This window comes from Loxodonta africana, chromosome 19 (genome assembly GCF_030014295.1).
Source record: "Loxodonta africana isolate mLoxAfr1 chromosome 19, mLoxAfr1.hap2, whole genome shotgun sequence".
Taxonomy (NCBI): Eukaryota; Metazoa; Chordata; class Mammalia; order Proboscidea; family Elephantidae; genus Loxodonta; species Loxodonta africana.
The window spans coordinates 26,712,322-26,734,657 of NC_087360.1; the positions used below are offsets into that span (position 1 = coordinate 26,712,322).

The following is a 22,336-nucleotide window of genomic DNA, read 5'->3' on the forward strand; positions in this document are numbered from 1 at the left end:
GGACCCACCTAGGGCCCTTTTCGCTACCCGGCAGGCCTTACAGGAAGAGGGGAGGGAGCCTCGGGGGGCAGGAGTAACAAGCGGTACCAGAAAGAGGTGACCGAGGGGCTGGAGTTGCAATCCTGAGAACAGGGAAACAGAGGTGCTATTTCCTCAGAGAGCCCCACAAGAGGCAGCCCCACCACTGAACAACAAGTAAACTGAGGAAGCCCCCAAATAAACTTTTTACAGCTTAGAATTTTTATTAAAACAATCATTTAAATTACAACAATCCCCCGGAATAGAAAATAGCCTTCCATGATCCAGCCCCTGAAGGAGTGCCATGTGACATCTTTGAAAACCAAGCTTCCCTGGGAGCCCAGGAGAGCTGTGCTTGGCCCCAAGGCAGCTGGGAGGGGCTGTCTCCCCGCCAAGGCTGCTCCCACGGACCACCAGGCCCCAGCCCTGTCAGCAAGGAACACTTAGTCTCTAGAGCTGGTTGTCAGTCTCTGGACTTGCTGTTTTGATTTGGAAAAAAAAAAGGGGGAAGAGAGAAACGCCTGTCCCTAAGATTACAAAACACAATGCCATGGAGTGTTGTGTAGCAGGGCCTGGCGGATACATGAATAACTGAGGGAGATGACAGGTCAGAGCGACTCTGTGGCTGAGGTGAGGCCTCGATCAGGATGAACGAGGTGGACAGCCTCACAGAGCAGTATTGCTGGGCGCTGACCTCATGAACGGTTTTATTACTGTGGTGCTCCTGCCCGGGGACCACTGGAAGTGCTTGTGAATGAAATCATCACGGCCAGGGTGCTGCTCTCGTTGGACTTCCGAGGCTTCCTGACCTGACAGGCTCGGATGCCGTACACATACATGTTCACTTAAAGAAAACTGTCACCTCAGACACAGGTGCAAGGCTCTGAAAACCGAGCTCCTCTTTTCATTCTTTCTCCTTCCAGTGGGGCTCGAGACCTGTCTGAGGGCCACCATCCTTCCTGCCTTAATCATCTTTGGGGAGGTGCCTGCTAGTTCTCGCCTCTAGGGACAGCTGGAGCGTGGCTGAGCTGGCTCTGCTGACCCTATGAGCTGGCTCCGGCCCGAAGGCGCTTCTGCACAGCTCAGACGCCAGCCGGCTCCCTTGTGGCCTGAGGACTTGGCATTTTTCCACTTCAGACACACACATATAGCAGTTAAATAATAAAAAAATAAAGCCCGACAATGTTTTTATAAACCATCACCATGTTCCTATGCCCCGCAGCCACAGTTAAAGATTAAATTTACAGGCTGGGAGGAAAACAACTCTTGGTGGAAATGCAGGTAGGGGTTTTAAGCTTGAGACAGAGCCACGACACAGAGCCAGGCCTTACTTTACAAACCCCTGAGCTTCAGCGACTGAGGACTCTTCCCCTGGCTGGGAGCACATCTTGGGGGAAAGAGGCCTTTGAGAACAGGGAAACTCAAGGAAGCTCTCAGCCACAGCCACCTATGCTCCGGTTCCAGAGGCAGAGTCCTAAGGGGTCTGCAGTGACACAGATGGGGAGAAGCTGACTCCCTCAGCTTAAGGTGGGCCAAGAAGGCTGCGGCCAGTCTGGGACACTGCTAGGTCGGCCTGACTGTGGGGAAAAAGGGAGGATCCCCATGAGCCTGTCATAACCGAACAGAATTGCCACAGAGCCCTTCCGCTCTCAGGAGATCTCCAGGCCCTCACATCCCTTCGCTAAATAAGCATCTTTCCACCCATTAAGACTTATCACCTGCTCTGCACAGCGGCCTAATCGGAGGGATCTGAAGGGCTCTGGTTGGTCGTGGCAGCAACACCAGCCATGCAGAAAAGACAGAGTAAGAAGGTGGCCCCAAACCCAGGAACAACGGAGCTATGAGGGTGGTGTGTGACCCGCTGCTGCCCTGGCACTGAGGGCGGTCATGTGTCAGCACATGCAGAGCCCACGATGAGTGGACATACCCCTCCAGGGTCTTGCGCAGGGAGGGGCATGAAGGGACTCCACGTGGCCCCCATGACGGAAAATAAAAGGAGCCCTGGTGGCGCAAATGATTACGCACTCGGCTGCTAACTGAAAGTTTGTGGTTCAAACACATTTAGTGGCACCACAGGAAAAAGACATGGCGATCTGTTTCCTTAAGAGTTACAGCCAAGAAAACCCTATAGGGCAGTTCTATTCTGTCACATGGTGTCGCTGTGAGTTGGAATCTACTGGACAGCACCTAACTACAACTGAGGGACAGGAGCAAAGGCAAAATGAGGCCCAGGTGCCATGATGGGTTGGGAAGGGCTTGGTGGCACATGGCCTGGAGGATAGATGATACGATCAGCAGTTTCTTGCTAGGAGAGAATGTAGCCCAAATGGGAACCAGAGAAGGACTTGACATTTGGGTCAGCAAGAAGCACTTGTGGGGCCTCAGAGCCCCACAGAGCCTCCAGGTCCCAGTCAGGTTACTAGGTACTGACTACAACAAGACCAGAGAGTTCCCCAGCCTCCACAGGCAGGGGAGGCTACAGCCAAAGGGAGACAGGAAACCACACGTGGCTCCCTGCTGCCTCTTGGATGCTGGTCTGGGGGTGGCAGGAGGAGGATGGCGGCTGTTCTGTCGGGTGCCCATTTCCTCACGGGCAGATCTCCCTGCTTCCAAGCTACCCCACTGGCAGCCAGCCCCTGATCACAGCTTCTGCCTAAATTCTTTCCCCAGATACAGCTTCCTTTCCCATTCCCCACCAGCTGGCAGCGAGAGCACTTCCTCAGCGGTGCCTGGGCTCAAGGCTTTTTCTCGTGTTGGGTCCCTGGGCAGCTCACTGTCAATGTGTGGCTGGCAGGCCGGCAGGCAGGCCCTTCTGGGTCTGAGCTCAGCAGGCCCTGCTTCTTCACTGCATGACAGCTCCTTATCCGTGGTGATGAGCATTCTGGAATCCTGGGTAAGGTGGTTGGGGGTGGTGGCGTGGGCCTTCTCTCCTTCCAGGGGGCCTCTGCACTTCACTCCCTACACCCGTTTCCCAGACCGGGCTGAGAACCAGCCCTGGACAGTAAGTAAGACACACGCCAGACTTTGACAAAGAAAGCTTAGGTTCCCACATTAGAAGAGGAAAGACAAATACTTCTTAAAAAAATTAAAGACTCAGGTCCGGAGAACTAGAACCCCATGAGAGAAATCTCTGCGGGGCCATAGTTCAAGGCAATTGCACATGAAGTGAATTGGGCTCTGCACTCAGCTGGGGAAAGTTCTAGAGCTTCTATGGAAGCTCTCAGCCAGCCCACCTATGGTGGGTCCCCATGGTGTCTGACCCATCCCGCTGGTGCCGGGAGCAGCAATGGCAGGTCCTGGGTGGCCGGCCACCTGCTAGAGCTCTTCAAAGAAGGCCACTCGGGACTTGGCGCTCTGCAAGGTGAGCTGTAAGAAAACAGAGAAGACGTTGAGGGTATGTGGCTTCTGCTCTTTGACACCAGGTCCCCATCCTGCCTGCAGGTTCACTCGAAAAGGACTTAGAGGGAAAGAGAAGCCTGTTCATATAGATACTCAGGAAGTGGGTGGTTAACCCCAAAGAAGTTTCCAGGTTTGCCCAAGAATTCCAACTAGAGGTGCTAAATGAGGAGCATGCCAGGAGGGATGGCTAGTGGGCAAAAGCATGTTGGTGGGAAAATGTCACCAACACATCACAGACAAGCGATGTTTTTGTAGATTCTCACATCCGTGTCTCCGGGATGTCTCTGTGGTGTGTTGTCTGCGACAATGCCAGCCTGGGAGGCGAATCCTCTCCCAGTGCAGAGGGGACAGGCAGGCTTGCACAAGCGGCTCAGTGCTCACATCCTAGGGTGTTGGAGGAGGGAAAGCTCGCCCTTTCCTCTACTCCCAGTTCCTCAGGAGGACCCAAAGCAGACTGTTCCCTGACCGGCAGCCAAGGTGGGCTTTCCATCCACAATCTGGGAGGCACTGGGCTTTGTAAGTGGGGCTGGCTCAGGCAGGGACGACAGGTTCTGTCCAGAAACACGGTCGTTCTCCCAATCTGGTCTCCAGGCCCTCTCAGGAAGAACACTGCACTGAGAAGGTGGCGAAGATGGGAGGCGGGGAGAGGTGCAGAAGCCTGCAGGGGGTCAGCACTTGGTCTGGGGATACAGACTGGAGTCTGTGAACCCCTGGACAGTGAACCCTAATTTCCTAACTCTGAGGTCACTTCCCAGCATCTCCCCAAACAGAGCCATCCCTGCTCCTAGGTCTACCCTGAAGCCCACCATTTGGGCGAGGCCATGTGCTCCATGTCCTGCCCCAGCACTGCCCACAGGAGTTCTCGGAGGGCAGGGGGCATGTACTGTGCAACTTCATACCCTGGAGCGTTAGCTTGGTGCTTGGCACCTGGAAGGAGCTCCAACATTGTCTGCTGAATGAGTAAGATGTAGACGGCAATGAGAGCAAGATGGTGGAAGGGGAGGTGAGTACTCCCGACGGGGCTGAGAAGGCTGCTGTGCAGCCTCAGCGACACAGGTCTCTCTGCACCCTTTTCCTCTGGGGTGAGACCCACAGGGGTGGGCTACACAGTCTGGCCTGCTCTCTACACCTCTGGTAGCCCCTAAATCTACAAAGTCCTCAGGACCATATGCAGCTCCACACAAGGCAGGGGGAGGAAGGCTCAAACTAACCACTTCACCATCAAAAGACAGCCGGGCATTAGTGTGCTCAAAACGAGACAGCTTGAGAGCAACGCTTTAAATCCTGCCAAAGCTTTTGGCCTTGAAGTTCCTGACTAACAATCTGAATGCAAGAAGGTGTCTGAGCTGTTTTCTTCAGTGGAACCCGTTTCAGAAGCCCTTTGGAAAGCCCAATTCTGATGGGAATGGAGAGAACATTTCATTTCTGTGCTGACACGGAACTCCCTTCAGAAGGCAGCTGAGTTGAGATGGGTTTCTCCTTAAACGATCAGTGGAGAAGGGCCAGGAATGGTGTGCCCTGTGACACTGAGAACCAGGATGGTGACTGGAGTGGGGGAAGAAAGAGATTCAACGGCCAGGGAACTAGCTGCTGGGACAGAATCCTCTCAGGGAAGAGCTTCTATGAAAAGGTGTGAAAGCCAATGTCTCCACATAATTTTTCTCCCACACTTCCAAGAAGACCTTAGTCCCCTCTTCAGCTGGTCTTCTGACCCTGCAGGGACAGGGCCCTGCCTAAAGCCACTGTGAGTCAACTCCTTGCACCGAGTCACGACACAGGCACCGCTCAGACTGCTTGGATCCAGCTCTCACCTGGGCCACCCACTAGCTGTGTGGCCTTGGGCAAATCTCAGTCCCTTGCCGTGAAGTGGGGTGACAGCAGTCCTTCCTCACAGGGTGATGTGTGGGTTAATCAAGAAACGTGTGTAAGCGCCACAGCACCTGGCACACGCTGAGAACTTGACAGCTGTTATTACTAATCACACGCGCACTTCCTCCCCTCCCCCAGCCCCAGCTCCTCTCCTTTTAATGAGGGGGGCAGAGCAGAAGGGCCAGTTAGAAAGGGGTGAGGCCAAAGGCAGGGTCATGCGTGGTGCTGGCCTCTGTGGCCACCGAGGCAGGACAAGCAGATGCCCCCGAAAGGCCTGGCCACCTCACCAGGCGGAAGCCCAGCCCTGTAGGGGCCTCAGAGAGCCTGCCTTCTGACCATTTGCACAATGCTGGCTCCAAGAATTCCTGGATCCTCCTCCAGCCAAGGAGCTTGTCTGGCTATACCCTTGAGGTGCCAGGGGAGAGTTCTGGCAGCTCCGGCCACACCAGATCCCAGTTACTCGAGTGTGGGCTCGTTACGTTACAGTGCTCCTTGAGGGGGCAGCATGCTTCCCAGCTCTCACCCCACACTGGCACCGTGGTGGTGCAGCCTGATCCCTTATCCTGCAAGAACAGAAGTTTGCTCCTCGGCTCCAAAGAGAGGCACTGAGGGGAGCTGAATGTCCTTGACTGTGAAGAGGGAGGAAAGCACAAAAGACACGTGGCCTCGGCAAGAGGAGGGGGCACAGCCTTCCAAAGACACTGAGGCTGTCAGAGGGAGAGGCAGCCCTACTGGACAGAGGCCTAGGCCGGTCAGCAGGGGCTTGGTGCCACCTGCCGCCCCCACTTGGCCCACCCGCTCAGCCCACGCTTTTTACCTCACTGTACAGTTCCTGGTGGTTCAAAGGAAACCACTGTGCAGGCTCCCTGCCCACCGCAGCTAGAGCCCTTGCAGTCGCCACCATGACCTCGGCCTGCTTCCATCCTGGCAGTGATCTTCATCTCAGACATCGGAATGTTGGCTTCAAAGAGTCTGTGCTCCCTTGAGCCTGAGCTGGAGAGCAGGTGGGGAAGGTCTACGAGGAGAAGCTGAGCTTCTTTCCCTCTGGTTGGAACTCAGGAATCAGAAGCCCACGGGCCCAAGGTTTTCTAAAGAAAGCCCAGAATTCTTCCCCTCAGGGCACCACCTCAGCTTCTGCAAACTCCCCTCCCTGCCTCACACCACACCCCTGGTGCACAGGCTCCCCTCACCTGCGAGAGCCTTCACACCTGCTACCTCAGCAGTGCATGGCAGGTCCCATCCTAGGAGGCTCCCTGACTGTTACATTTATAGCATAGCTACAGGCAGGAGGTATTCATAAAAGAGAGGAACATAAACAAATCTTGCCCTTCTAAAATAAGATCTGCCTCTGTGGGCCCTCTTTTTATACTTGTGAAAATCGTCAAACAACAGTTCCCTGGCTTCCCTGCAATTTTCTGATGTCCTAAGGGGGTTGGGAGGGTGGACAAGCTCGTGTCGACGTGTGGTCAGTCCTCTTACTCAGTGACTGGCACGACCCTTTCTGTACAGCAAAGAAGCACCTTTGCTAGAAGAGCCGAAAGGTTCCACGGAGATGACCCAAATAAGGCCCTGTGATTTGAGAATTGAAGCTGGTCTCCTGAGTCCCACCTACCACCCCACATTCCAAACAAAGTTGTCTGCGTGCCCACAGCCATCCAGTCTGGAGGACAGTGGGGAATTCCTCAAACACACCGCACTGCTACGGCCGCACCTCGCAGGTTATCCAGGAAAATCTCTCTGAATTTCAGCAGGTGGTGAAGCATAAAAGCCTCAGGACGTGGATATCAGGGGCATCGCAGACTATGCCTGAGTCATTCTGGGCCTGGCAAATATGATCCACTTCTTTGAGTCTTTTGGAGGACAAGTGTGTGGAGTGCTGCCCAAACATGACCAGGACCACAGCTGCCATATACTGTCCTTCAAAACTCACAACTGAGTCCAGACAGGGCCAAAAATGGGGAGCACACAGCCAATCTCCTTCAGGAGGGCTGTAAACCACAGGGCCGACTGCGGCCAAAGCCGCCAGCCCAAGCACTCTCGCCAGCTCTCCAAAGATGACTAAAGAACACGAAGTTTCCTCACCAGGCACTAGGCTGACCCGCTCTCTCTTCCAGCTGTCTTTTCACATCTGATTAAAATCAGTTGTGTGAATAATACAGGAGGAATTAAGTTCTCTCTTGACTGAACCGGCTGTTCAAGTCTGTCACTAATCCAATTCCATCTTGAGAAGACAACCGTCCTTTCTTTCTCTGCTGCAGATACAGACGGCATTGTTTTCACCTGATGACAACGCTGATCTGGTTTTGGGGCCTGGCACCTCCTTCCCGCCCAGTGCAGCCCTGGCAGAGGCACCTCACCTCTTGCCTATTTCTCCCATCTAACTGCCAGTTGTTGGTGACAGCCACCAGGCTGTGAAAGGGCAGGAGGGGAGCCACCTGGCAGAGCCAGACCTCATCAAGCGATCCAAACTACATGTGGCATGACAAAAACGGACACATCCACCCAATCTAAACAAGCTGATTCAGAGACACATCTGGCTCCTTGAAAAGGACAAGTGGCTGGCTCCTCTAAACTCTAGAAAGGACCTGCTACCCTGCGGACTCTCCCTAATCCAGGTACATACGCAAAACTTAGATGCAACTGGCTCCTGTTTATGGGCTGGGAATTTCAGGCAGCCCATCAAGATACACCAATCTGGCACCTACCCACTTTTGAGAAATGGCCCCAGGGCCTGGAGACAGCAAGCCTGGAAGGAACCTGTGAGGAACACAAGGCTGAGCCCTCCCATCGGCTGTGGAAGGCTTGCAGCTACAATGGCTCCTCCAGCGTCATTCCCAAGAGTGCCCCCTGCTGGAAAAACACAGAACGAGGCCGGCTGCCAACTCTCCTTCCAGCTCGCTCTCCTCTAAAAGTCCTTTTGGGGGGGATCGCTTCCCAAAGTGATGGGAGGATAACTAAATGTATTCCAGCACGAAGCCTGCAGCAGCAAGGCTGCTTGATTAAGAATGAATTACACTTCCATCAGCACAGAGAGAAAATTGATTCACAAGGCCTCACTGTGATAATCTCGTTCCTACAGCAAAAGAGGGTGGAGTGGGGGTGGGCAGGACACAGTGCCACTTCAGCTATCAATGGGCAGAGAAAGGAAGTGCTACAATTAAGCCGGGAGAACAAAACTAATCAGAGCACGAGGATTCCTCCAACTAGTCTCCAAGGGCCTCGCCTCAATCCACTCATCCCCAGGGAGGAGAAATTAGAAGGTGGGAAGGGGGAGTTTAATTCATTTTAAACAGTGCGAACCACAACGCTGAGCCCATTTTAGATACTAACCTAATAACTTCAGGCGCTGAGAGGCGGCTTGTCCCATAAAAATGCAGTGGAATTGAAATGCCAGCCCTAAAATCATGTTACCCTTCCTCTCAGCCACTGCATATTGAAAATTAGGGAGCGGGAGAGGGAGGAGATGCAAAATGACATGCAGGTTCCTTGGCGCCTGGGATCTACCAGGAGAAAGCCGACTCTGGAATGGAAAGGTGACAGCCAAAGCACCAGCAGCAGATTCCGGCCTACTCTGTGGTGTGGGTGTGATAAACACCCTCCCTTCCGAACCAGAGTCGAGGGGGACCGGCTACTGAGGGGGGATAGCTGCTGGAAATGGGCCGATGAAGCTTTTCTGCAGCCTTGCTAGTGACAGCTTGCACCTAAATGCCATCTGGTGATGTGCACTGGGAGAGAGCTGTCCACACTCTTATCCCCGACCAGAGGTGGAATTAAAGGCCAAGTCCATCCCAATTAACAAATCCAATTTGGTCTTAGCTCCTGTATCTGCTCTAGAGTGAAACCTGCCATGGAAAATCCAGGGGCTCCCTCCTACATGTGAACCCTTTAGGAGCCCGTAGCTGCAGAGAGATGTCTGGAAAGTGGCACCTGCCCAGGGCCCGTTGCCACGTCATTCCACCACCTGAAAAATGGACTAACTGGCCTGATTCACCTCACTGGGCAGTTGGAGGCTCAACGACACCTACGGAGCAGGTTGCGCGAGTGCCTCAGGGAAAAAAAATCCAGATATACTGACGTCATTTTTAAATTGCCAACATCAAATGAGAAATGGTGGCAAGGGTCAGAAGCAAAGAACCTCGCGCCCGCAGAATGAGTTTGCATCCAGTCTCTTCCCTCCCACTGTTGCAGTAACAAATCAGGTGCCGGGAGCAGAGCTGCACTGGAACCTATCTCCAGTGCTGCGGGACCAAATGAGATGTTTTACTACATCAAATAAGGCCCAAATAATGTCCTCAGGCACTTCCAAATGGCAGTAAAATATCATAGCGGGCAAGGCAGCACCTCCCAAAGAACAACTGCTTGCCTCCCCACCAAATACAGCAATTGGAGCACCGTCTTTTGGAAAACAGGCTGGTAGACTCTCTAGAGAGCTACCAGAAACAAACAAAAAAACTGCAATCCCCCAAAGAGACACCTAGAAATTGAAGTGCTTTTTTGGTGTGTGAGGTAGGAGTGAACGCAAGGTGGCCCGTCTGGGAAGAGCATGCTCCCTGGGACCAGCCCCTAGCTCCCAAGGCCTTCCCTGTGCTTCTGACAAGACGGGAGCCGAGAGCAAGAGTTACCACAGGCCACTGTAATTTCTTCCCTCTCGCCACTGCAGCGTTCCAACAAGGGGAAGGTTCTGCAGCCAGGGAGCCTGCCTTTTACGTCAGGGCAGAGGACACTCTACCAGACAATGGAAGCAGAGACACTTGGCCCACTAGGGTCAACAGGAGGGTTGAACGTATTAACCACATAATTAAGTATAAACTATTTAGCAGCATCTTCGAGGCTGGCGACACAGACCAGAGGTCACCAAGGAGGCTCTGGCTGTTTGTTTTAATTGTGGGAGATACTTGTCATGCATATCCAATCTCTTCCTGTGATTTATCACTTCACCCATCCTGCATCTCCAAGGGAAGTCTGCACAAATTGAAGATGACATTGGACTTTTATGTCTTCCTGATCCAAAAGCGGTGGCTTGAGCTTCGGCTAAATGTCAGGGCTCCTCTATTTCCATTCCTCCACCAGCGGAAACCCACAGCTGGACCTTGAGGGTTCAAACCATTCCACTAATAAAATGAGCTTTCTCAGCTCCATGACCTCCAGTAGTTCTCATTTGTCTATTGCCTTTGAAACTCCATGCTCCCTCAGGGACCATGGTCGAAAAACGATAGCTAGTTTGCTGACACTCAGGCCAGCTTAGGACTGAGAGAGAGTGAAAGCCATCCCTTGGGATGAGAGCAAAATCCTGAAGTGGGCATGGGAAAAATGGAAATGTAGGGCTGTTAAGGTATAAATGTTAAGATTAGCAGAAGGAGAAAAATATACCCTTGCAAACCCAAATTGGGTATCAAAAGCAACTGTGTTGTTAGGTGCCACTGCACTGGTTCCAAACTCATAGCAACCCCATGTACAAGGGAACGAACTACTGAAGGAACTGCTGAAGTTAATTCTTGGTATAATTAATAAACATGCTTATCACAAAGTGTATACATAAATGCAGGAGTGCAGCCCACAAAGCCTGCCTTCAGCCCTAGCCACAAGTTAACTCGTGGTTTTATTTCTTTTTATATTTTTAAACTCATGGAGCTTTTACTGTGCATGACCTTCTTTATCCTCCTAACAATCCTGTGGGGCGAGGACCCTTGTTCCCCTTTTACAGGCAAAGAAACTGACACTTATGAACAAGTAAGTCCTATAGAGAAAGTAAGTGCCACATCAGGGAGATGAGGCCAAGCCTCAGTTACCCAACTGGACCGCCTCTCGGCATTCCAAGAGAACAGATCCTCCCTTTATTCCACAGCCCCTGGCCACCCCGGGGAGTGGCCCTTGGAGCAGCTCAAGCATTGCACCATCCCTATGATGAGACTGCATCAGACACTGAGACTGGAGCAAGAGACTGAAAACGAGCAGGAGGAATATGCCTGGACTGTGGGAGTTAGGATGACCATCGTTTTGTTGAAGAAATCTATGATCAAAAAACACTAAAAACAAAACACAAATCAATGCATGCTGGTTTGAACCAAGGTTATTGAGGATCCAGGGCACTAGAAACTCTCTAGGTCTACCACCATCAGTTCTCCTCCCCGACTGTCGGGATGGAGCTCTGCCCTTGACATTCCAGGTACTGCCCATCTGAAGCCTGAGGCAGGCTTCTCTTCAGCTAGACTCCTGTCAGCCCAGGCTGCAACAGGTCCCACCCAGCCATTCCAGCGCAGGAAGGGGACTGGTCCTCAGTCCTGGCCACTGGCCACAGGGACCTAACAGCTAAGTCTAGAAAATGGATATTGCATCAAACTTTGCGTAGCAAAAATGACTGTTATTTTATCGAGTGATGCTAAGATACCTCCAGTTGTATGAAAAGCCAGGAGTCTCTGGGTGGTGCAAATAGTTACGATGCCTTGGAAGAGAGGCCTGGCAATTTGTTTCCAAAAGGTCATAGCCTTGAAAACCCTAGGAGCACAGTTCTACTCTGCATACAAGGAGACATCATGAGTTACAACTGACTCAAGGGCAACTGGTTTTCTTTTGTTTTTTGGTATCAAAAGCCAAGTCTACACTTTTACTAATCCTTGATTAAGCAGAATTTTTAATTAACTGGACCTTCACCATTTGATTTGAAAACAAGTACATACCAAGACATTAAAAAAAAAAAAGAAAAAACCTTCTGTACATGTACATATAACCCACTGCCACTGAGTCGATTCCGACTCATAGAGCCGCTACAGGCCAGAGCAGAACTGCCCCATAGACACAGACATAGCGTCTATGGGGCAGTTCTACTGTGTCCTGTAGGGGTGCTGTGAATCGGAATCGCCTCAACAGCAACGGGTGTATATACACATATACCATACACTTCTCCTATATATCCTAGGAGCTGTACATATTTGATTAAAATCAAACCTCATTTGTTCAAGATAACAGCTCAGTGAGAACTAATGGCCAGAACCAGGTCTCTGAAGAAAGGTGAAATCCTATCAAGGAGAAGAGCAGGGTCATGTATAAGGAGTATCTGACAGCATAGAATGGAAAAAAAAAGGACTTTTCTGCTTCTTCCTGTGTTAACCACAAAGCTCAGGAAACCAAAGTGAGTCCACCCCAGAGTATGCTGGGTCCCAGGGGCTCACTGCTTGAGCCATGACTCACCTGGCCAGCCCATTCCGATGCTGGTCATAACAGCCCTGGTCAGAGCCAACCTATTTCTGGCTCTGCATGCACTGTTCACTGTTGGGATATTCAACACCCATGTGTGGTACGAAAGCTGAAGAAACTGAAGCCTGCTGAACGAGTGTCACATACAAATCATGGTTCATGCCATGGAACCAACTGATAGCTTGAATCCTTCTTATAATGAGGTCTGTCTGGTACATTAATGTCTAACCTCTCTTGCTTGGATAGCAACCACAAATTGGAACTATCTGATGCCAGGTCCCATTTTTTGGGAGAACCGGAGAATTTGGTAGAGAGAATTGGAGAATATGGGTAGCATTTGATCATGAGCTTCCAATCTTCCAATGTGCTGCTTCTACTCCAGTAGCAGCAACTGCAGTGAGGGCTCCAAACAGCAACTCCCATGTTACCGTCGGATGCTGTCTGCCTCACTGGCAGGGGGATTATGGGGGATTAGGTAAGAAGCAGAGGCAGGATGTCATTTTGTTATTGGGCACAGTCAATTCTCCCCACTGCCTAGGAATGCAGGAATAATAATGCACTGTGGCAGAAAAAAAAACAGCAATCATTCCATTAATTCACTCAATAGCCACTGTGCACCCACGACTGCTCTGTTCTAATGAGAGTTCACTCAGATCACAACGCTGCTCCAGGCCGCGGAGACGCAGAAGCAGAGATGACCTTTGGAGTGCTGATGGAATAAACGGTACACTCAGATTTCCTTACAATTCAGATCCCTGTGCTATTTGTTTGCTTTCCTCGAGAAGGAAACGGATGTGCACAGAAAGAGGGGGCTTGGCAGAAGAATGAATGAGAATGGGCAGCCCCTTCATCAAGCCAGAAGCTGCCAGGTGTGACCATGAGTCTTTAGAGGTTATCATCACATGGAGGTCTTGATCATGAGTCAAAGACACCAGGCATAAAAGCAACCAGATTGTCCCCATTTCCATGCTAGGGTTATTTATCTAAGGAGTACACCACCAAGACAAAGGACTTTTAGACACACCTGACTGGACAAGAAGCCATGACCATCCCCAGCCCAACAGTGACACTGGTGTGAAGGACGACTGGTCCTATGACCCCATGACATGCTCTTCAGACGAGGCAGCATTCCGGACCATAGGGCGGATGCCTGCTCTCAGACTCAAAGCATGCTGCGGCCAGCATCCAGGCGCCACCTGCCCACAGGAGGGCTCAGGCGCTGCCCGAGGACAATGACAGGCAAGCTCATGCACAGGTTAGTATCACAGAGGGCAGTACCATCACCACATACAGAGTACCTGGGGATAACCTACTTTCAGGGCTCAAATGCAGATAGGTCTTCTGCCTTGGGCTTGAGGCTAAACCAGCAAAATAAAATGAAGAAAAACAAAAACATACCCTTGTGATATCAACAATGCCACATGTGCCATTTACAAAATGCTCAGACAGGCCTGAAATCAAGACAAGTGACTTTGTGTGTGTTGGTTTTTAGGGCTTAGAAACAGGTCTCTCCAGTCTTCCCCACTCCAGGCTGCTGTGGCTGAGGCCCAGGTCACTGCAGCTGCAGGAAGATTCAACTGCCCCTGGTGCTGAGACGATAAGGCAGGGGTGGTGGTTCTGAGGGGAGCTCGCTCAAGAGCTAACTGGCTTCCTGGCCTCTTCATCGTTTTACTTCTCTGCTCACTGGGTGAGGCCTTCCTGTTTTTTTTTTTTTTTTTAACTCCTCTTTTGCTAACTGCTTAATAATTTTGTTTTGGAAGGGAATTTCAGCAAGTTACACAAGCCAGAGACGTGGAAAGGCCTTCCTTTTAGGTCACACTATTAAAAGGAATTGTCTATCTGACACGGATACTAACTTGAGTCTAGATGGAAGTTGGGGTCCCCACTGTACCCACCGACAATGAGGGAAACAAAGATCTCTCTTCACATACGGCTTAAAGACGGACAATAGAGAAATTCATTAAACTGGGACACTATTTTAAAGACCAAAGTAAAGAGTTAAAAATTAACCACACCAGTCATTATCTAAACTCGATGTCCAGTCCTATCTTAACAACACCTATATTACAGGTATTAACCTGATCCTGGGCTATTAGTAAAGAGCAGAGCAGCAACTGGCAAGAGAGAACCTTTCTTCTCTGCCCAACATAAGAGAAGTGACTCTTGGGCTGATTATTAGTATGGAATTTAACTTCTTCTAAAATGCTGAGAGCTCGAACTACCAGTGGAGAAAGATAAGAAACTGCTATCAACGTAATGAAGTCTCATCTTTTAAAACATGAAGGCTCTCCTTGATACTTCCTTTCAAGTAGGAAAAAAGTTAGAAATTCAGACTTTGGTCTCTAAATCAAGAACACAATTTTATAGTCCTTGCCACGTAAAAACACGAAAGACTAGAGGAAGAGTCCATTCTCAATAGCTTCCATTTCATTTTGCTTCCTCATTAAGTAAGGCAGCTCCCTGGGCATAAGTCCCCTTGGCTTAAAAGACAGAACCACTTTCCTGCTAAATGACGGATCAAAACACATACCGCAACAGGGATTCATTTTATCAGAGCTTTTAACACAAGCTCCACTTCCATCAAGCCAAGGGGTTCACAGTCATTGCCAGATTAAATTCCCTTTCTGGCAGGAGTCAAAAAATTTCCTCAACTAAGTACATATAAAAAATGACAAGAGTCTAATGACTTGGCTACTGAGGAAATCAAATGCCAACCTCACATTTCATTAATGACTGTCGTGATCAGCAAAAGACAAGAGGCTCTGGGTACCTTTTTAATGGTATTGTGCTTGCTGCTGGTGCCGCCCCTGTCGGTGTTCTCGTTGTGCAGAATATCCAATGCCGTCTCCCTCTCCTTTAGCTTCAACGCCTCAATCTCCGTCTTGAGTTCATTGAGCTGCTCCTGCAGATGCTTGCTCTTCTCCATATATTCCACTCTGTTGGCAAAAGGACACCGTGTATCACAGCTTTGGCAACAGTGAGAGACGTAATCACGGTTGAGAAGCTCCATAACTGGGAGCTGCCTGTCATGAGGCCCAGGGCCTGAAGCCTGCGCTGACATCTCTGCCACACACAGACCTGGGGGCTTGGGGCAGTCACTTGACTGCTTGGAGTCTGCTCCCTCCTCCGTAAAATTGGGATTAAATAAAATATAGGCAAGCCCTCTGTAAACTCTCATAAAAAGTGCTCTACAAATACCAGTTATGTACAAAACAACACAGGTAACAAGACACCTGGCACCCAAAACAATCTCCTTGTCTTGATCCTTCTCAGAGCAGTATTTCAGTCAAGCAACATCCTCTGATAGGCCACATCCATACACCACTTGTTTTGGGACTGCATCTCCTAAAGATGACAGAAGCTCACTCAGCCAACACAAGAAAGAAGATCCCCTCAGGAAAGAGGCCATGAGACCCTTACTATCACCTTCAAGTAGCTACACTGAGCAACAACACCTACAATGGTAGAAATCTGGAAATCACCCCAGTGTCCCACTATAAGGGCATGGACAGGCAAGCCATGCAAAGGAACATTCTACAGTGATTACAATGGCTAGTATATGGACTCCATCAACATGTGCAGGGATAGTAAGAAACAGAAATTATAAAAAAGCAGGACCTAGAACAGGATGTGGCCTCCCCCTATCACAGCCACATAATGTGTATGCCTGGACTATGGAGGAAGGCTGGGAGAACTCAGACAACATAGATTACCGAGGATACCTGTCTATACCCTTGGTAGGAGAGCCCAGAAGGAAACACAGCCTGGCTCCAGGTTGCCCACCTGGACTCCAAGGAGACCATTTCCCAAGGAAATTATTCCAAGGATACTACAGGTGTAAAAGCATATAGGCTATAGAGTCAGACAGGTCAGAGGTTGGATCCTGGCTCTGTTCCTCATCAGCTGTGTGAGTGACACTGGATGAGCTTCTCTCTAGTCTGGATTCTCATGGATAAAATGGGATCAGTAAAACCTCCCTTTGATATCAGTTATGTGAATCCAATGAGATGAAAGCTAGAAAGCCCTGACACACAGGCACTCAGTACATGGCCGCTATTGTGACTGTTCTTCGGAGAATGGGCAAAAACAGTGTGATGTCAGCAATAGGCTCTATGACAAAACAGCAGCCCATTTAGCTAGGGCTCTGAGATCTTGGTTGGACTTCCTTTGCAGTGGGAATTCTTTCCATCTCTGATCTACTTCTAAACTAGTACAACCAGTTGCCACAGAACTGATCCACCTCATGGCGACCCCATGTGTGTCAAAGTAAACTGTGCTCCATAGGGTTTTCAACAGCTGATTTTTTGGAAGTAGACTGCAAGGCCTTGCTTCTGAGGTGCCTTTGGGTAGACTCGAACCCCCAACTGTTCAGTTAGCAGTCAAGCACATTTACTGTTTGCACCACCCAGGGACTCCCATCTACTTCCACTGGCCCTAAATAAAGGTGCTGTGCAGGGAGAGCCAGCCAAGCAGAGCTGGCCAACCTGGGCAGTTGTCCTGGCCGCATGCTTTCCTCAGCCTTGAGCCTGAGTGTCTTCTATCTTCCCTTTGTTCTAGGCATGGAAACCACTACGGATCTCTGGGAGTCCTGCCAGCCACGAGAGAACACAACTGGGAAACAACTGCAGGCTACTACCATGTGAAGAGAAATCTGACTGACTCGAATCCCTGACAAGCTAGACCTTTATTTCAGGTGAGGTTTAGAGCTACTATGAACTCCAGGTCACTAATTAAGTGTTATTTCTATACTGGGAGGTCTGTTGTCCTTAATTTCTGATTAAGAAATCCCCCTTTAGTGGATGAGAACAGAGCCAACCTGTGCAGGAACAAGCACCAGGTTACTGCAGTGACCCCTACTATCCCTGGGCCCAATCTATGCACACCAGCTCCCCACTGCCCACTCCCTGAGAACTGTGGTGGTGTCACAGCAGGGCACAGGAGGGCTACGTACTTTTCTTTCTCTATCTCCATGGAAAGCCGCTTCATGTCAGTATCCTTGAAGTCGAAAGACAGGCTGTCACCAATGAGGTTGAAGCTTGGTATGTCAGGAGGCAGTGGTGCTGGAATTGGGTTCATGGGCTATTTTAATGAGAAAGCTCAGATTAGAAGGTTTGGGCTATATGAAAACAGAGGGCACTGCTGTGTTAACAACTGACCCTCCGGCAACTACAAAAGCAAATGGGCACGACACGGCACCCCGCCATTCCGCCATTACCATGACCTTCTGTCCCAATTATCACCTCCTGCCTCTCCTCTCTTCAATCCCTGCACACATGCCACTGCGAAGTGAACCTCCCCAAAGAGTCCACATCCAGGCAAACGATTCCTCACTCAGCCAAATTAAAGACAAGCTCTCACTCACTTATTCACTTAAGAAACACCCAGGTCCCATGCTCCACGATGCAGAGAACAAGACAGGGTTTCCAGCTTTTGAGCAGCTGAAAGTCTTGTTCAGGAAAAAGATGAGTTCGCAGAAAATCACGGTTAAATAAGGTGAATGCTGTAGCCAGGGAGTGAACAGGGCTAGAGGAGCTGGAGAAGGCATGCTAGAGGAGACGCTGCTTCCACTGGCATCAGTGAATGTGCCAGAAAGAGAAGGCTTGCCAGGGAAGAGGAACAGTGAGCATGCACAGGCGCAGCACGGGGAGGGCTGAGTGCTCCTCGAGAAGGCTGGGTGTCCACAGTGGGTATGAGGAAGCGGAGTGGGAGAGGAGGCAGGACGGAGGCTGGACCAGACCATAAAGGGCTCCACCTGTATGCTCAGCGGTCTGGATTCTGAAGGAGGAGCCAGAGTAGGTTTTGAAGCACAGGAGTCATTTGTTTTAGGACTTTCTCATCACAGAACAAAAGGGAGTCTAAAATACAGCCCCAGCCTACCTCTCCAACTTCTCCCACAATTTGTCCTACAAAATAGCAAATAGGATCATTTACGATCCCTTCAACCACTCTGCTTTCTCATCTCTGTACCTCTGCGTATGCCATTCCTTTTTCCATCCTCCATCTCTCTGTCACCCATGTGAAATACTACGATCTCTCACCAGAAGCCTTCTAGATCCCTCTCAGGCAGATGACAGCTCTTTTCTCTGCTGTCTCAGCATTGTTTGTGGTTCTGTAATGGCACTTCTCTTATCTCACTCTGCAGAGAAGAAGGCAGTACAGCCTTCTTCTGACTGTTGTAAGTTTCCTGAGGGCAGGATCTGCCTCTTTCTTATCCTGGGTTCCTTCACCGAGTCCAGGACAGGGCCTGGGAAAGAGCCAAGGCTCAGAACACTGGGAGGGTGACAGGCCTAGGGCCAACTGTCTACGTGAGTACTAAAGGTGGTGTTGAGAGAGCTTCTGGGGTGCTGGTAACATTGTTTCTGATCCGAGTGCTGGGTACGTGGTGTGTTCAGTTTGTGAAAAGTCACCAAGCTGCATGGTATAATTTGGGTGTGTTATACTTCTGTACGCGTATTTCATAACAATTTCTCCAAAAGGTGGGTCGTAGGTGCTGCACCACTGGTGAGCATTTGATACCTTTGGGAAGTATCAAAAATAAAAATTTGACTCAACAGTTCTATCTATAAGAATGTATTCTACCAATGCAGGTGCAAAGACCTGTGTCCAAGATTGTTCGGAGCAGTTTTGTTCATAATTGCAAAAGAAAACAAACTAAATACTCATCAACAGAGAACTGGTTAAATGAACTACAATACATCCATATAAGGAAATACATTTAAAAAGCTGATACAGATGACCTCCTTGGAGATTTTTTGCTAAGAAAGAAGAGTACACTTAGAACAATGTATAGTTTGCTCCAGTGAATGTTTTGAAAACACACACATCTTGGGAGTCCAGCTCAGTTGAGTCCCTAGATGACTTGGGCCCCAGCTGCCACCTGACCACAACCACCTGAGAGATCCCAACTGAGGACCATCCAGCCCCACGGAGAGCGCCTCGCCATCCCTGAAAGGTGATAATAAATGGGTGTTTTGAGCACATGGTTGGTTTGGGGGGGTGGGGGGGGCAACTGTTACACAGTAAGAGAAAGCCGCAGCATGTGGCAATAGCGAACTGCTCATGCTCACGTTGCCCTCCACCCCAAACCTAGCCGCTGACGTCTCTGTAACCACACGTTTCTGTGCCCATGCCCTGAGTCCTGGGCACACCAGAGCCCTCGCCTGCTATACCCTCTCATCTCTTCCCCACCTGGGATTTTCCTATTTGCCCTTCAATGTTCACCCCAGTGCCATCCCCAGGTCTCTCCTGACCCTCCAGGCTGAGCAGAGCCTCCTACCCTCGGACTCAGTGCACCCTGTACACACCTGTCACAAGACTTTGTTGTAACTTTGTCGTAGATATATGGACTAGGACAGGGATATAAACCAGTTTGCTGAAGGGAACACACAAAATAAAGAAAAAGGCTTCTCTATTCATTTTGTGATCCCATTTAACTGCAGTCTGCCTCCCTGCCCCAGAACTGAGGCTGGAAGCTGGTTCTTGCACTGCAGTCATTCACTCTGAGGTACACAGCCTTCCCCTCGCCAGAACTACAACGATGGTATATGGTATACACTGGTAGCTGAAGATGACATTCAGCTCAGCATTAAGAGGCTAGAGAGCAAAGTCTCTTCAAGATAATTTGAGACTATAGTATTTAGGAAAACTTTATTTCTGAGCTAGAAAAAACCCTGTGGCCTGTCATCTAGGCAACCAGAGAGGCGGCTAACTAATCCAAGTTCAAATGGCAGACCAGGGACATTCTAAGCCAGCTCTCTCACTCCCAGCTCTCCGCACAACTTGGTCTGCCACATGTTTGGTCGAACGGTCATCCTGGAAGGTATCACCAGATGAACCAAAGGGTTAAGAATGAGAGAAGGTCACCAGGTCTACAGCAGCACAGGCCAGCTGACGCTCTCTGCCCGTGCTCACCAGGTATGTGGGCTTGGTGGTGATTTCCAGGAGCTTCTGCTTGGCTCTCCGCTCTGCCTCTCGGGCCTCCTGCAGGTCCTGTTTCAGCTGATCTGCCTCCTTGGCCCTGCAAGGAAAATCAGAGCGGTCAGCTCTATAGAGGAGGACAAAGTGGAGGGAAGAAACCCCCACTCTGGGGAGGAGGGTCGTAGGCTGACTCAAAGGATGCAGTTCACAAGGCAAACAAAAACCACGGGGTAAGGACGTTTGCATGAAATCAAAGCTTCCAAAGCAAGGACAACATTCCTGGATATGATCCATTTCAACTGGTAAATCTAAACTGGAAGAGCAGGCAAGCCAGTGGAAAGAAGAGTCAAATAAGAATCTTTGCAACTGGTACAAAAGGAGAGTTAAGGGAAGGGCTAGAGCTTTCTGTGCTTCATTTCTGGCTAAGAGTGGGCTGGGCCAAGGAAGAGTGCAGCGGGCCAAAGGTCTTATATTAGATCACAAAGGGCAGAAGATGGAAGGAGCAGAGTCTTTACAACTGTGGGATGAGGACTGACTCTCAACCACCAGGAGAAGGTGCACCCTCACCTGAGGGCACCTGTGCCCTGGTGCAGAGCCTTGCCCTCTAGGACACAGGCTGGGCACGACACCTGAGAGGATCTGGCACAGCGCACCCGGCCCAACACGCATCACCTTCAGGAAAGGTGAGCACATACTGGAAGAAATGGGCCTGGGACAGGGCAGACAAGGAACAATTCTCCCAGTATGATGTCCAAAAAGCAGAGTGGAACAAGGGCCCAAAGCCCATCAAATGGGGAAAAGACAGTCTTTTTAACATATGGTGCTGGCAAAACTGGATGTCTACCTGCAAAAAAATGAAACAGGACCCATACCTTACACCATATACAAAAACTAACTCAAAGTGGATCAAAGACTTAAATATAAAGCCAAAAACCATGAAGTTCATAGAAGAAAAAATAGGATCAACACTAGAGGCCCTAATACACGGCGTAACAGGATAGAAATCACAACCAACAACACACGGGCTCTAGAGGATAAGCTGGAAAACTGGGATCTTCTAAAAATTAAACACTTGTGCTCATCAAAAGACTTCACCAAAAGCATAAAAAGAGAACCTACGGACTGGGAAAAAAATTTTGGCTCTTACAAATCAGACAAACGTCTAATCTCTAAAATCTACAAGAAAATCCAACACCTCCACAACAAGAAGACAAATAATCCAATTAAAAAATGGGCAAGGAAATGAACAGAAACTTAGCAAAGAAGACATTCAAACAGCCAACAGACACATGAGGAATTACTCACGATCTCTAGTCATTAGAGAAATACAAATCAAAACTACAATGAGATACCATCTTACCCTGGCATTACTGACATGCATCAATAAAACAGAAAATAACAAATGTTGGAGAGGCTGTGGGGAGAACGGATCTCTTACTCACTGGTGGTGGGAATGGAAAATGATACAACCTTTTTGGAAAACGATGTGGTGCTTCCTTAGAAAGCTAGAAATAGAAAATATCATTTGATCCAGCAATCCCACTCCTAGGAATATATCCTAGAGAAATAAGAGTCATCACACGAATAGATATATGTACACCCATGTTCACTGCAGCACTGTTCACAATAGCAAGAAGATGGAAACAACGTAGATGCCCATCAACAGATGAATGGATAAACAAACTGTGGTACATACACACAGTGGAGTATTACACAACGCTAAAGAACAATGAATCTGTGAAGCATCTCATAACATGGAGGCATCTGGAGGGCATTATGCTGAGTAAAATAAGTCAGGCACAAGAGGACAATTATTGCATGAGACCATTACTGTAAAAACTCACGAAAAGGTTTACATACAAAAAGAAACAATATTTGATGGCTACGAGAGAGGGGAGGGGTGGGGATGGAAAAATACTTAATAGACAGTAGATAAGTG

General features: G+C 49.6%; 1 protein-coding gene across 5 annotated transcripts in view; it reads right to left on the reverse strand.

Moving 5' to 3' along the window:
• Positions 1–217: 217 nt before the first annotated feature.
• Positions 218–22,336, reverse strand: part of NF2 (NF2, moesin-ezrin-radixin like (MERLIN) tumor suppressor) — an 84,723-nt gene continuing 62,604 nt past the window's right edge. For 2 of the 5 annotated variants that reach the window (XM_010598753.3, XM_010598752.3), the window contains 4 exons: positions 20,392–20,497; positions 17,432–17,559; positions 15,251–15,416; positions 218–3,384 (listed from right to left, as the gene is read on the reverse strand). In XM_010598753.3, coding sequence (XP_010597055.1) covers positions 3,334–3,384; positions 15,251–15,416; positions 17,432–17,559; positions 20,392–20,497 — 451 coding nt within the window. In that variant the 3' untranslated portion in view covers positions 218–3,333. Of the gene's footprint in view, positions 3,385–12,099; positions 13,839–15,234; positions 15,417–17,431; positions 17,560–20,391; positions 20,498–22,336 lie in introns of those variants that run through there. The other 3 variants (XM_003419073.4, XM_023559254.2, XR_002787960.2) reach the window with 3 other exon arrangements.